General features: G+C 42.2%; 1 protein-coding gene across 1 annotated transcript; it reads left to right on the top strand.

The window, feature by feature from the left end:
• Window positions 1–631: 631 nt before the first annotated feature.
• ndrg1b (N-myc downstream regulated 1b) lies at window positions 632–11,465 on the top strand (the record flags this gene model as incomplete). The annotated part of the gene is made up of 12 exons (XM_083762056.1): window positions 632–715; window positions 4,059–4,170; window positions 4,708–4,828; window positions 5,477–5,539; window positions 6,071–6,131; window positions 6,360–6,446; window positions 7,236–7,292; window positions 8,076–8,242; window positions 9,667–9,766; window positions 10,337–10,372; window positions 10,601–10,652; window positions 11,437–11,465. 12 exons carry the CDS (start codon window positions 632–634, stop codon window positions 11,463–11,465), a joined length of 969 nt encoding a protein of 322 aa, XP_083618182.1.
• Between the last annotated feature and the right edge of the window lie 313 nt (window positions 11,466–11,778).

Genomic DNA, 11,778 nt, shown 5'->3' with positions numbered 1-11,778 from the left:
TCAATCAATCAATCAATCAATCAATCAATCAATCAATCAATCAATCAATCACATACTGTATAACAGCAAAATTAATGTGGGGCCTATAGTGTTCATCAGTCTAACAGCCCCTGGCCCTGCATGGGTAGAAGCTGCATTTAAGCCTTCCAGTTCTAGCTACTATAACTACATTCTGCCCTGATAAATTGAAAAAATATGCCTATGCTAACCTGGTTAATTCACTTCATCCAGTCAGGTTTCTGGGGGTGGGCATGGGAGGTCAGATTAATTTAAAACACGTGCTGGCCTGGCCTGTGGGAGCCGGGCCGGGTTCAGGTCGGTCAGGGGCTTAGTCAGTGACATGGATATAAATCAGCTTAAAACGGAAACAGGCTTACACCAGACAGACAGACACTATACTCTGCTTGTTTCTCTTGGAAGCAGCACAACAGCTATATACCGAACGACTGCTCTTCCGCTGGGGAAGGATTATAAGACCACAAGCACAAAGAAAGGCTCCGGGGGCTTTTTTTTTTAAAAGAGTTAGAATTGAGTCTGCAAGGATACGGGAGGTGCTTCTGAGCATCCTCTATAGCAGCCCTGCTTTTTTCTTTTTCTCGTATTGTGTATACTGTGTATACTGTGATCTACCATGCCTGTAGACATGGTGGTGTCACTGGTGGACGACAACGACGAGGTCTTTGACACCCAGGAGCCGACTGCGAATGTAGTGGTGGTAAGTACAGTAAACTGTAAATTCTGACCTGAGATCAGATTCAGACGAGGTTTCCACTGGACACACACTGGTCTGATTAACCCATTCTGACCTGAGATCAGATTTAAAAAAATGTCAGTCGTTCTTCGATTTTTCAAAAATAGCAGACCTACAAGCTCGTAGCGCGCCACTCGGTGGCACGCTATGAGCTTGTAGATCTGCTATTTTTAAATAGCTAAAGCACGACATGATGCTAACACCAAAATGGGTTCCCGTTCAGAATGGGTTAAACTGTGTACATTTACCCTAAAGTACTGTACTTAAGTCCAATTTTGAGGTATTTGTACTTTACTTGAGTGTTTTCAAATATTGTACTTTTACCACACTACGTTTATGTGAAAACTTTAGTTATACTATAGTTACTTTGTGGAGTTGTAGAGAAAAATTGCTATCGTTGTGAGCTTGTAGATCTGCTATTTTCAAAGGTGTTTAAACATTTGAAATGTTGAAATGTGACATTCTGTATAATGACTACTTCAAGGGATTGTGAGTTTTAATTTAATTTAATTTTTCTTAATTTTTGTTAGGTTTTCTGAGCCCAAAAACTTTTAACATTCAGTAGATATTCTGTGGTGTGGGGTTTTCTGGCTCAAACAGGTGCTCTGGGTTTCCTGCTGCTTGTGATGTAAGAGACAGAAAATCCCATATATGTCAATGGGATTTGCCAGCAGATGACATTGTTTTCACTGTTTTGCCTGTTTTCATTGCAGCTCAGAAAGACTTCCAAACCCCAGAGAAAAATCCACTGAATGTTCAAAGTTCAGTTTTTTTTTGTATGTAATTGAGGTCATACAACCTAAAAGAAAAACGAAAAATAGAAATTAATAAAAAATAATTTTTAATGAAACCATTAATACATTTGGTACTTTAAGTGCATTTTGATACCAATACTTTTGTACTTTTACTCAAGTACATTTTGAATTCCAGACTTTTACTTGTAACAGCGTAGCCTGCTTCTACAATGCAGTATTGATACTTTTACTTAAGTAAAACAAGTCAGTAGGCCTACTTATTTTTTTTCCACCACTGCAAAACATACGCAGACTGCATAACCTAATATCTTGACCTGTAAATACAATCTATATTTATCATGCTATGAGTGAACTCGGTGTGATACTTACAGATAGGCTATCATCTATACCTTTTGTCTTATTCCTTTTTTAAAGAACTTCATTACTTTATGACGTGTCTAATGAATGATTAGTTCTGGTTCATATACAGTAGGCCTGTTTTTGTTTAGTGATTCTCTTTCATAGAAGGAGCTCTTATAGCTGGTGGCCCAGCTGTTTTAAATAGGCCTATAGTGTTAAAATATGTCATTTAGAAAAGATGGTTGAAATATGTCATTTAGAATAGATCATTATTGATTTGTCTGTTTATAGTTTCAAAGTACGGATATCTGCTACTGTTAGACGGATGATCGGTTTATCCTATCTGACTATTCCCATGCATTTGGGGCTATATCTTGCGCCACCCCCTTAAACCCTTATCCCTAAACTTATTTGCCATTTTTTACAATAAAAAAAAACCCATTTTAAAACAGTTCAAATTGCCTTTCTACAAGCTCACAACCTGTCGATGTAGATCGGCTATAGTTGAACTATTTTAAAACGATTTTCAAAATAGTGAACAATGGCAAATAAGTTTAGGCATATTAAAGGGATAAGGGGTGGTGCCTATACTGTATTACCTTGTGTGGCACAATCGTGTCTTTACTCTGCTGGAAATACCTCGACGCAAGAGGTCAAGAGTACAGAACCTACTGACCTAGTTTCCAATCACCACACCAGCTGCTTCTCTCACTAATGGCTTCCTCCACTCTGGTGAAGGTTGTACTAATTAAGGGTGATTAGGAGGTGTACACAGTTTGGTTGCCATGGTAACTGATTGTATACACTCTTTCCACTCTCCTGTTGGCTACTAATGGATCAGACAGGTTTTTGTTTGGCTGCTATAAGCCAAAGAGATTCTATATAAAGAGAGGACAGTCCTTAAATGTTTGGAATCACCACTAGATTTGCGCATCACTCCAAGATGGCGGCAGCACTTTCTATGCACATCAAACACGCACGTAAACATGCACGGTCGGTCGCACGTGCACACATGCACCCTGACATTCTGAATGAATATGTCACTCATTTCTGCTTTGATCCCTTCATAGATATGATAAATTAGTAAATCAATATATGAGAGTAGAATGGGATAAAAACAAGTTCTTGTGTTGTACAGCGTGACTTTTTAATGTATTTTAAGACAACCAGAAGCTACGTCATCACTCCATTATGACGTACGGGGCACTGGGCACTGGTTGTTACTACTATTTGGGACTTAATGGGAGTGTCGCCTCTTTATATAGAATCTCTTTGGCTAAGCTGAGAGCCATCTTGTTGTGCAACAGTGATTGTTTACTGTGATTGCAAAGAACAGGATCCAACCAGCTCTTTTTGCCAGCAAATTTGAATCTGCCCCTCTAGACCTGCAGACATCACACTGGCTGGCTGGTGCCACGCTGTAGAGTAGACGGTAGCATTTTTTGGGGGGCGGAAGTTGCGGGATTTTGGCGGTATAGTATACCGCTCAAGGAAATGACGCTGACGCTTTACAAATCAGTTTACATTCTCTGTGAATGAAACAAGTGTTGTGATTGGTCGGGAAAATATTGTATCCGGGGGGGAAATGCATATCTGACGGAATCAGACGGATGTTCTGGACCGACACATCGGCCGATAGTGTCTCTGCCTTAGGTTGTGACCAGGCTTTTCTCTTTCGCAGATGAGTATAGGCTGCAGGCTGGGGCAGGCTATACCTGGTTACTATTCTGATGTTTTTAATTTACTTACTTATCGTACTTACTTACTTATGTCGAGTTTAATTGTAAATCACAGAATGAACTATACATGTAATGGCAGAAGCACACTTAAAGACACAGAGAGAAGAACACAGCAAACGATATTAGGCACAGCTGTGATCCCGTGCTACCAGCAGAAGGGGTGAAATATCAGCCCTCAACGGCTTCTGCCAGAAATATGGGGAGGGGAGCCAAATACCAGTGTGAAAGCCACTGCACTGAACACCGCCCTCTGGTGTTCAGCCTGCATAATGCTGAAAGTGTGTTTATGATCTCTCTCTCTCTCTCTCTCTCTCTCTCTCTCTCTCTCTCTCTCTCTCTCTCTCTCTCTCTCTTTCTCTCTCTCTCTCTCTCTCTCTCTCTCTCTCTCTCTCTCTCTCTCTCTCTCTCTCTCTCTCTCTCTCTCTCTCTCTCTCTCTCTCTCTTTCTCTCTCTCTCTCTGTGTCTCTCTCTCAGGAGGAGGTGGTGGAGAGCCAGTATGGGACATTCCACTGCGTCATGACTGGCCCTGTGAAGGCCAACCCCAACCGTCCGGTCATCCTGACCTTACACGATGTGGGAATCAACCGTAAGTTGAATTGAAGCTTGTCAAATTTAAATTAAATTACCCCACACACTATAGGGCATGTTTGGAAATCGAAACCTCTCTCTATAATGTCCCTCGATTGCAGTGTTGTTTTTGGCAGCAAATTTTGATTTTAGTTTTAGTCATAGTCTCTCTTTTCGACTAAATCTACAGTTGATTTAGTCAACTAAAATGTATTTTGAGGGGCCTTGATGCCGTCGTAATGGCTGTTTTTACACTCGCTGAAAATAGCCGATCTACTATTTTCACCATTCAACCCTTCCTAACATTTTAGCCTAGTTTTTATTTGTTGACGAAAATGTCAGTATATTTAGTCTTAGTTTTTGTCGTTAGTAGTTTTTGTTTAGTTTCCATTTAGTTTTCATCAGTGGAAAAATATAGTCTACGAACATTTTTCGTCTCGGTTTTAGTCGACGAAAACAACACTGCTCGATTTGGAGGCATGTTTTTCCAAACCGTAATTGATTTGCTCATTTTTACTTGCGTATTATGTTCCCCGTCCCCACCTTATATCTGCAGACAAGATGTGTTTCGAGGCTCTGTTCAGCCATGAGGACATGTGTGAGATCACCAGACACTTCGCAGTGTGCCACGTCGACGCCCCGGGGCAACACGAGGGAGCTAGCACCCTGTCTGCCGGGTCAGTAGCCTGTCTGTCTGTCTGTCTGTCTGTCTGTCTGTCTGTCTGTCTGTCTGTCTGTCTGTCTGTCTGTGATACACAGTTGTTTACATTTTTTGCGAGGAGGTGTGAGGCAACTTCATTCTTAAGTGACCTTATAGCTATACGTACGACCTTACACATTCTGTAGGGTCATTATCCTAAAGCAGTGGTTCCCAAAGTGGGAACTATAGGGGTCCTTGAGCTAGTTCCAGGGGGTCCCCAGCTAAATGATAGTTTGGAACCAAATGGACCCTTATGGGACGGGTCTGTATAACTCAGAGAGTGTACATATGGAACCAAATGTTGGTTCCATTAGTACACTCAGAGTTAAATTAAGTTCATTAACTTTGATTTTACAATATAAATTGGGGGTCCCAGAGATATAAATGCCATTCAATGAAGACTAATGCAGGTCAAACTGGGGGAACTACTTGAAATTAAAATGGTTGAGAATCACTGCTAGAGTCATACAATTCGTCTCTAATTTCGTCTCTAATGAGTGGTCCCTGGCATATGTTTTTCAAATAGGGGTCGCGGGCTAATAAATGTCAATTTGGGGGTTCTTAATTGTCATGACAAACTGTCCTAAAGTATTGAGTTGTGACATTATGACCTTTGACCCCTCAGGTATGTGTACCCCACCATGGACCAGCTGTCAGAAGGCCTGATCACGGTGCTCAAACACTATGGGTAAGGCTCACTGCACTTCTGACCAGTGTTGTTTTTGGCACCAAGTTTAGATTTTAGTTTTAGTCATATATAGTCTCTTGACTAGTTTTCAGTTAGTTTTAGTCACCTGCAATGTTTTAGTGTTAGTCTAGTTTTAGTCAACTAAATGTCATAAGATTTTAGTCGAGTACAATTGATTTAGTTGACTAAAATGGATTTAGGCGGGCCTTGATGCCGTCGTAATGACGCGACGCGCTTGTAGATCGGCTATTTTCAGTATAAAATGACTTGTACTGTATCTCTCGTCCACTAGTCCCTTCCTAACATTTTATTCTAGTTTTTATTTGTTGACGAAATTGTCACTATATTTAGTCTTAGTTTTAGTCATCGTAGCTTAGTTTTCATTTGATTTCCATGTAGTTTTCGTCAGTGTTTTTTGTCATAGTTTTAGTCGACGAAAACAACACTGGTCCTGTCCAGTAGGACTACTGGGCCTCTTTACTTTGTGAATATGAAATGCTATAACTTCCTGACTGATGTGTGTTTTTCCAGGCTTCGCAGTGTGATCGGGCTGGGAGTCGGAGCAGGGGCAAACGTCCTGGCCAAATTCGCTGTAAGCTCCTGTTTCGTCTCTGAAATCTAGATAGAAATTGAATTATATTATTGAATGAATAACACGTGATTGAAATGAAAACGGAATGCGCCCACCCTGACCTCCCTCTCTCTCTGTGTGTGTGTGTGTGTGTGTGTGTGTGTGTGTGTGTGTGTGTGTGTGTGTGTGTGTGTGTGTGTGTGTGTGTGTGTGTGTGTGTGTGCGTGTGTGCTTGCTTGCGTGTTGCAGCTGAACCATCCTGACCTGGTGGAGGGTTTGGTTTTGATCAACATCAACGCTAATGCAGAAACACTGATAGACTCCATGACACACAAGGTCAGTGCTCACGTGTGTGTGTGTGTGTGTGTGTGTGTGTGTGTGTGTGTGTGTGTGTGTGTGTGTGTGTGTGTGTGTGTGTGTGTGTGTGTGTGTGCGTGTGCGTGTGTGTGTGTGTGTGTTCAACATCCAGTATTGAATTCATGCACAAGCTACACAGCACGTCAGATTACACTGCAGAATATGTTTTATAATAAGACCCACCCACCTCAGACATCAACAACGTTATCAAAATCACATAATTGCTAGTGTTCTATAGGGTTAAGCAAGAATACACAAGAGCCCAGGTGGTGATTATATATACAGGTGCAGTTTGGCACAAGGTTACGATTGAATACTCACCTCTTTGCATCATGCCAACACCTGCCAGCCATTGTTCAATCCCCAACTTGTTGAACCGCAGATGTAAGTTGTAACGTTAAGGGAAGCCCCTTTTGGTGTTTTAAGCACTATGTTATATACTTTAGCTATTGAAAAATAGCAGGTCTACAAACTCATAGCACGGCTATTTTAAATCGTGAAAATGTGACGCAAATCTTTGTATTGTATATTCTTTCAGAGCGAACATTTTTAACTCAAATCTTTGCTTCTGGGGGAGCCCTGAAACGACATATTTTCAGATGGGGGTCGGCGGCCAAATACATATAGTTTTGGGGGTCCTTGACATGAAAAAGGTTGAGCACCCCTGACACATAGCAACATGGGGTTTTTCAGAAAACTGTCAGGTTATAGAAGACATTTGTAGAATCGTCTGCATGGTCTAAAGACGGTTTATTGTAATCGTTCCAGATCACCGACTGGACGCACACTCTCACCGACTCCATCATCTCACACCTCTTTGGAAAGGTAAGCTTGTCACCTGCAGTGGTGGAAAGTAACTAAGTAATTTTACTTAAGTACTGTACTTAAGAACAATTTTGAGGTATTTCTACTTTACTCGAGTACTTCCAATTTCCAGTAGTTTTACTTCTACACCTCGGAGCCAATCTTTTTACTTTTACTATACAATTATTTGAAAACTTTAGTTACTTTGGCGATTTTTTGAAAACATACATTAACCACTTCAACCCTATACATTTCGGCCATTTGAAATCTACAGATCTACAAGCTCACAATGCGTGACGTTGCGACTGTATTGTGAGTATCAATTGTAGATCTGCTATTTTCAATAGATTTTCTACACATTTTGAACTTGTGAAATGGGACATTCTGCAATATGAGCACTTTTACTTATAGTACTTTAAGTACATTTTGATGCCGACACTTTTGTAGTACATTTTCAATTCCGTACTTTTACTTGTAGCAAAGTACTTCTAAATTGCAGTATTGGGTACTTTTACTTAAGTAAAACAATTGAGTATATTGTCTTCAGGGGAGTTTCTTTCTTTTCTTCAGTTCTCTCTCTCTCTCTCTCTCCGAACGGTTTGCGGAGCGGTCTTGATATCGGAAGGTCGCTAGTTCGTATCCTCAGACCGGCACGTTAAAATTACCACCGCTGAAGTGCCCTTGAGCAAGGCATTGAACCCGTACCATGAAATGTTCTATGAGCAGGGCCTGGCTGTAAACAAGTTCTTGAGCTTAGTCCAGTTACCCTGGGTAAATATGGTACCTTTCCTTTCCTCTGTTCAGGATGAGATCCAGACCAACCTGGACCTGATGGCCACGTACCGTCACTACATCAACACGGCCATGAACCAGACCAACCTGGGACACTTCTGGCGCTCCTACAACAGCCGGCGGGCGCTGGACGTGGAGAGGCCCGCCCTCGAGGGGAACGTCAGCGGCAGGACGCTCAAGTCAGTGAAGGTTTCACCCATTCTGACCTGAGATCAGATTCTAAAAATGTCTTCTACATCCTGACAGTTTTCCATTCTGACCTGAGATCAGATTCTAAAAAAATGTCTTCTATGTCAGTTGCTCTTCGAATTTTCAAAAATAGCAGACCTACAAGCTCGTAGCGCGCCACTCGGTGGCGCGCTATGAGCTTGTAAATTGTAGATCTGCTATTTTTAAATAGGCTAAAGCATAACGTAATGCTAACACCAAAAGGGGTTCCCGCGCAAAATGGGTTAAACTCTATAACCCTATAGATAGAGAATACAATCCACACTCTCAGGCCTTCGTCGTCAGTGTCAGAATTTTGGATTCTTTCAATTCTGACACTGACGAAGGCCTGCATGCCGAAAAGGCGTTTGTCCGGCCTGACTGGCTGCTGCGGATCCTCCTACAACTGAGAGTGCAGATTTTTGTATTCTCTTTCTACATGTTCCCTTCGCATCTGCACCCCCATGCAGCACACGCCTGAATCCTTTGAGTTGAGTTGAGCGTGCCTTTTCCCCTAGACGTGAACCCGTCCCTAAAGGCCTATTCATAGTCTGGATTTTCGGTGGTGAGGTGACCACCGCTCCGGTGGTGAGCTGACCACCGGAGCTGCAATAACGTGGAGCGAGTAAAAACAGAGAGAAGGGCTGGAGTGGTGGCGGTGGTTTGCTCTTCATCGCGGCTCGTGACGTCATGTTGTAGTTCGGTGGTCACCCCACCTCCGTAAATCCAGACTATGTATGAGCCTTAACCCTAACCCTGGATGGACAGGAGTAAGTGAAGGTTTCAATTCAAAAAAATGTCTAGATATGATATGTCAAGAAAATGCTCCTTCAGTCATTTTCTTTTACTTCTTCTATAATTTATATTATATACAAACATTATAATATGCAAACACACGTAGGAGAATGGAGAATGAAATCTGCACTCATTGAAGGTCTTTAGGAGTCTTGTTTAATAACGACGTAGCATCCGCAAGCAGCAGAAGTCGAACCGAAAAGACGCGTTTCTGCGTGCAAACCTCCGTCAGTGTAGGAATTACAAATCTTAAGTTTAAAAATCACATCTAACATGCAGTCGGCAGGTTAGAGAACGGACTGTACTGTCTATGAACTGCAATAGTTCATTCTGTCTCTGTACCCGTCTGTCTGTCTGTCTGTCTGTCTGTCTGTCTGTCTGTCAGTCACTCATCAATACCTCTTCATCTATCTAGAGGAACATGTCCGTCACACTCTCTTTGAAGCATGCTGAGTCTATATGAATATATATATGAAATATATGAAATTTGATATAATTAAAATGAACTTGACTTGACTGTTCGGACTTGTCTGTTTGTCTGTCCAGCCTATACATATGCAGTCCCTAGCTGACCTCTCTGTCTGTCTATTTTTCCGTTTAGGTGCTCCACTCTTCTCGTAGTTGGCGATAGCTCCCCAGCTGTGGAGGAAGTCGTCGACTGTAACTCAAAACTCAACCCCACCAAGTCCACACTGCTGAAGGTATAGCCCAACAACAACCCACTGTAACGGAATCTGACTGAAACTCATTCATGGGCTGACTCTCTGGCAGCAGCTGTATGCGGGTTTACACTTTAAAGGTATATTCAGTGATTTCACTCAAAAAACCCTAGGTTTCGTTTTTGGCTGGGACCCAAAGCCTTTCGTCCAATCAGGATAGAGAGTCAAAAACGAAACCTAAGGTTTTTTAACCCCCAGGGGTTAACTGGGGACAGGGAGGAACTCCTTATATGGTCAGCACACTCTATAGTAGAGAGGATTATCACAACAAAACAAAACAATAAGTGATATTTGAATTAAGTGAAATCACTGAATATACCTTTAAATAAATACATAAATAAACCCTGTTGCACTAGACATGATTGATTGATTGAATACATCATGAACAGTTTGCAGAAAAACTGCACAGGAAAGTAGAGTTTAATATAAGGTTTGCTAAGAGGATTTAAAACCCAAGAAGGCTTATGGCTTGTTTCCATTGGTGTCCTTCATACGTATTCCATGACCCATCAGACCAAACTTGCATTAAGCCTGCTCTGTCTGTCCCTCCAGATGTCTGACTGTGGTGGACAACCTCAAGTGGATCAGGTAGGCTAAACCAAATATGTGTCAAGATGTTGAAGTTTGGATGTTTTGAGGTATTCCCTCGACTGCAATATTCGCAAATATAATATAGTGACAGTCATTGTGCAATTTGAATATCTGTTTCATAAAATAACACAAGCCTTATTAGATAGCTGGATCTCCTGTTTCCCGAAGGCCACGTAACATAAATGACATACATGTAATGCAATGTTTCTCTCTCTGTCCACACAGCCAGCCAAACTGATTGAAGCCTTGAAATACTTCATCCAGGGCTTGGGATACAGTACGTATACTATTTCAAACGGTTATTTGACACAATATAGTAGCCTATACATCTGCAGTGGTTGGAGAGGTCCTTACTTCTCCATTTTGATATTTAGACCATCCATAAGCATTGTCAACTAATTATTAACCAATTATACATACCAATCTGGTAACTACGAATGACTAGCGGTTTCGAGTTAAAATCAACCGATAATCACCTGTATAGGTTACTTATCAAGACAATCTTATCGACCTATACTGCACATGCCTGGAGCCTATACTGAGAACGACAACCCACCTCATACCCTAACCCAGGGGTGGGCAACTGGCGGCCCGGGGGCCACATGCGGCCCGCACCTTCACTTAATGCGGCCCTCAGGTTAATGTCAGAATACTGATGGTTTCAGCTGTTTACAATTCCACAACATGCAAACATGACCAGCTTTAATTACTTCAGTCTAAATTAGTAGCTCAATGCTCAACACAAGTATAATTAAAGGCATTTGAAATTACATAAAAATGTTAATTTTCAGGATTCCAATTCAAAAATTGCAAAAAATAATTCAAGATTTAAATTCAAATTTAGCAAAAAATAGCCGATCTACAAGCTCAAAACGTGTCACAGTGCGACGCGTTTTGAGCTTGTAGATCGGCTATTTTTGCTACAACAGAAATATATGGCCCTATAGGGAGTGAGTATGGAAATATAATGGCCCTCTCCATCGTCAAAGTTGCCCACCCCCGCCCTAACCTAAGCACAGAGCACAGAGCAACGCAGTCACTTCTGTGTTTCCTAATGGCAGCCAATAGGCTCCCAGACTACATGCAGTAGGTCGATAAGATCGTCTAGATAAGTAACCTATACTGCTGATTATCGATTTATCACAATCCAAGCGGGTGGAATGACTAACCTCTCCTTTTTCTTCCACCCCCCCCCCCCCCCCCCCCCACACACACACACACACACACACACACAGTGTCCAGCACCACCATGACCAGGTTGTCTCGCTCGAGGACCGCGTCGGGTTCCAGCGTGGCGTCCTACGACAGCGGCCGGATCCGGCTGAACTCGGACGGCACCCGGGCCCGCCTGCAGTCCGACAGCGCGAGGGCCCGGCTGCACTCGGACGGCCGGAGACAGAGGC

The sequence above is a fragment of the Protomyctophum parallelum genome (genome assembly GCF_964188405.1).
Source record: "Protomyctophum parallelum genome assembly, chromosome: 3".
Lineage (NCBI taxonomy): Eukaryota > Metazoa > Chordata > Actinopteri > Myctophiformes > Myctophidae > Protomyctophum > Protomyctophum parallelum.
The sequence above is the reverse complement of the archived record's forward strand: the minus strand, read 5'-3'. Positions and strand labels throughout refer to the sequence as shown.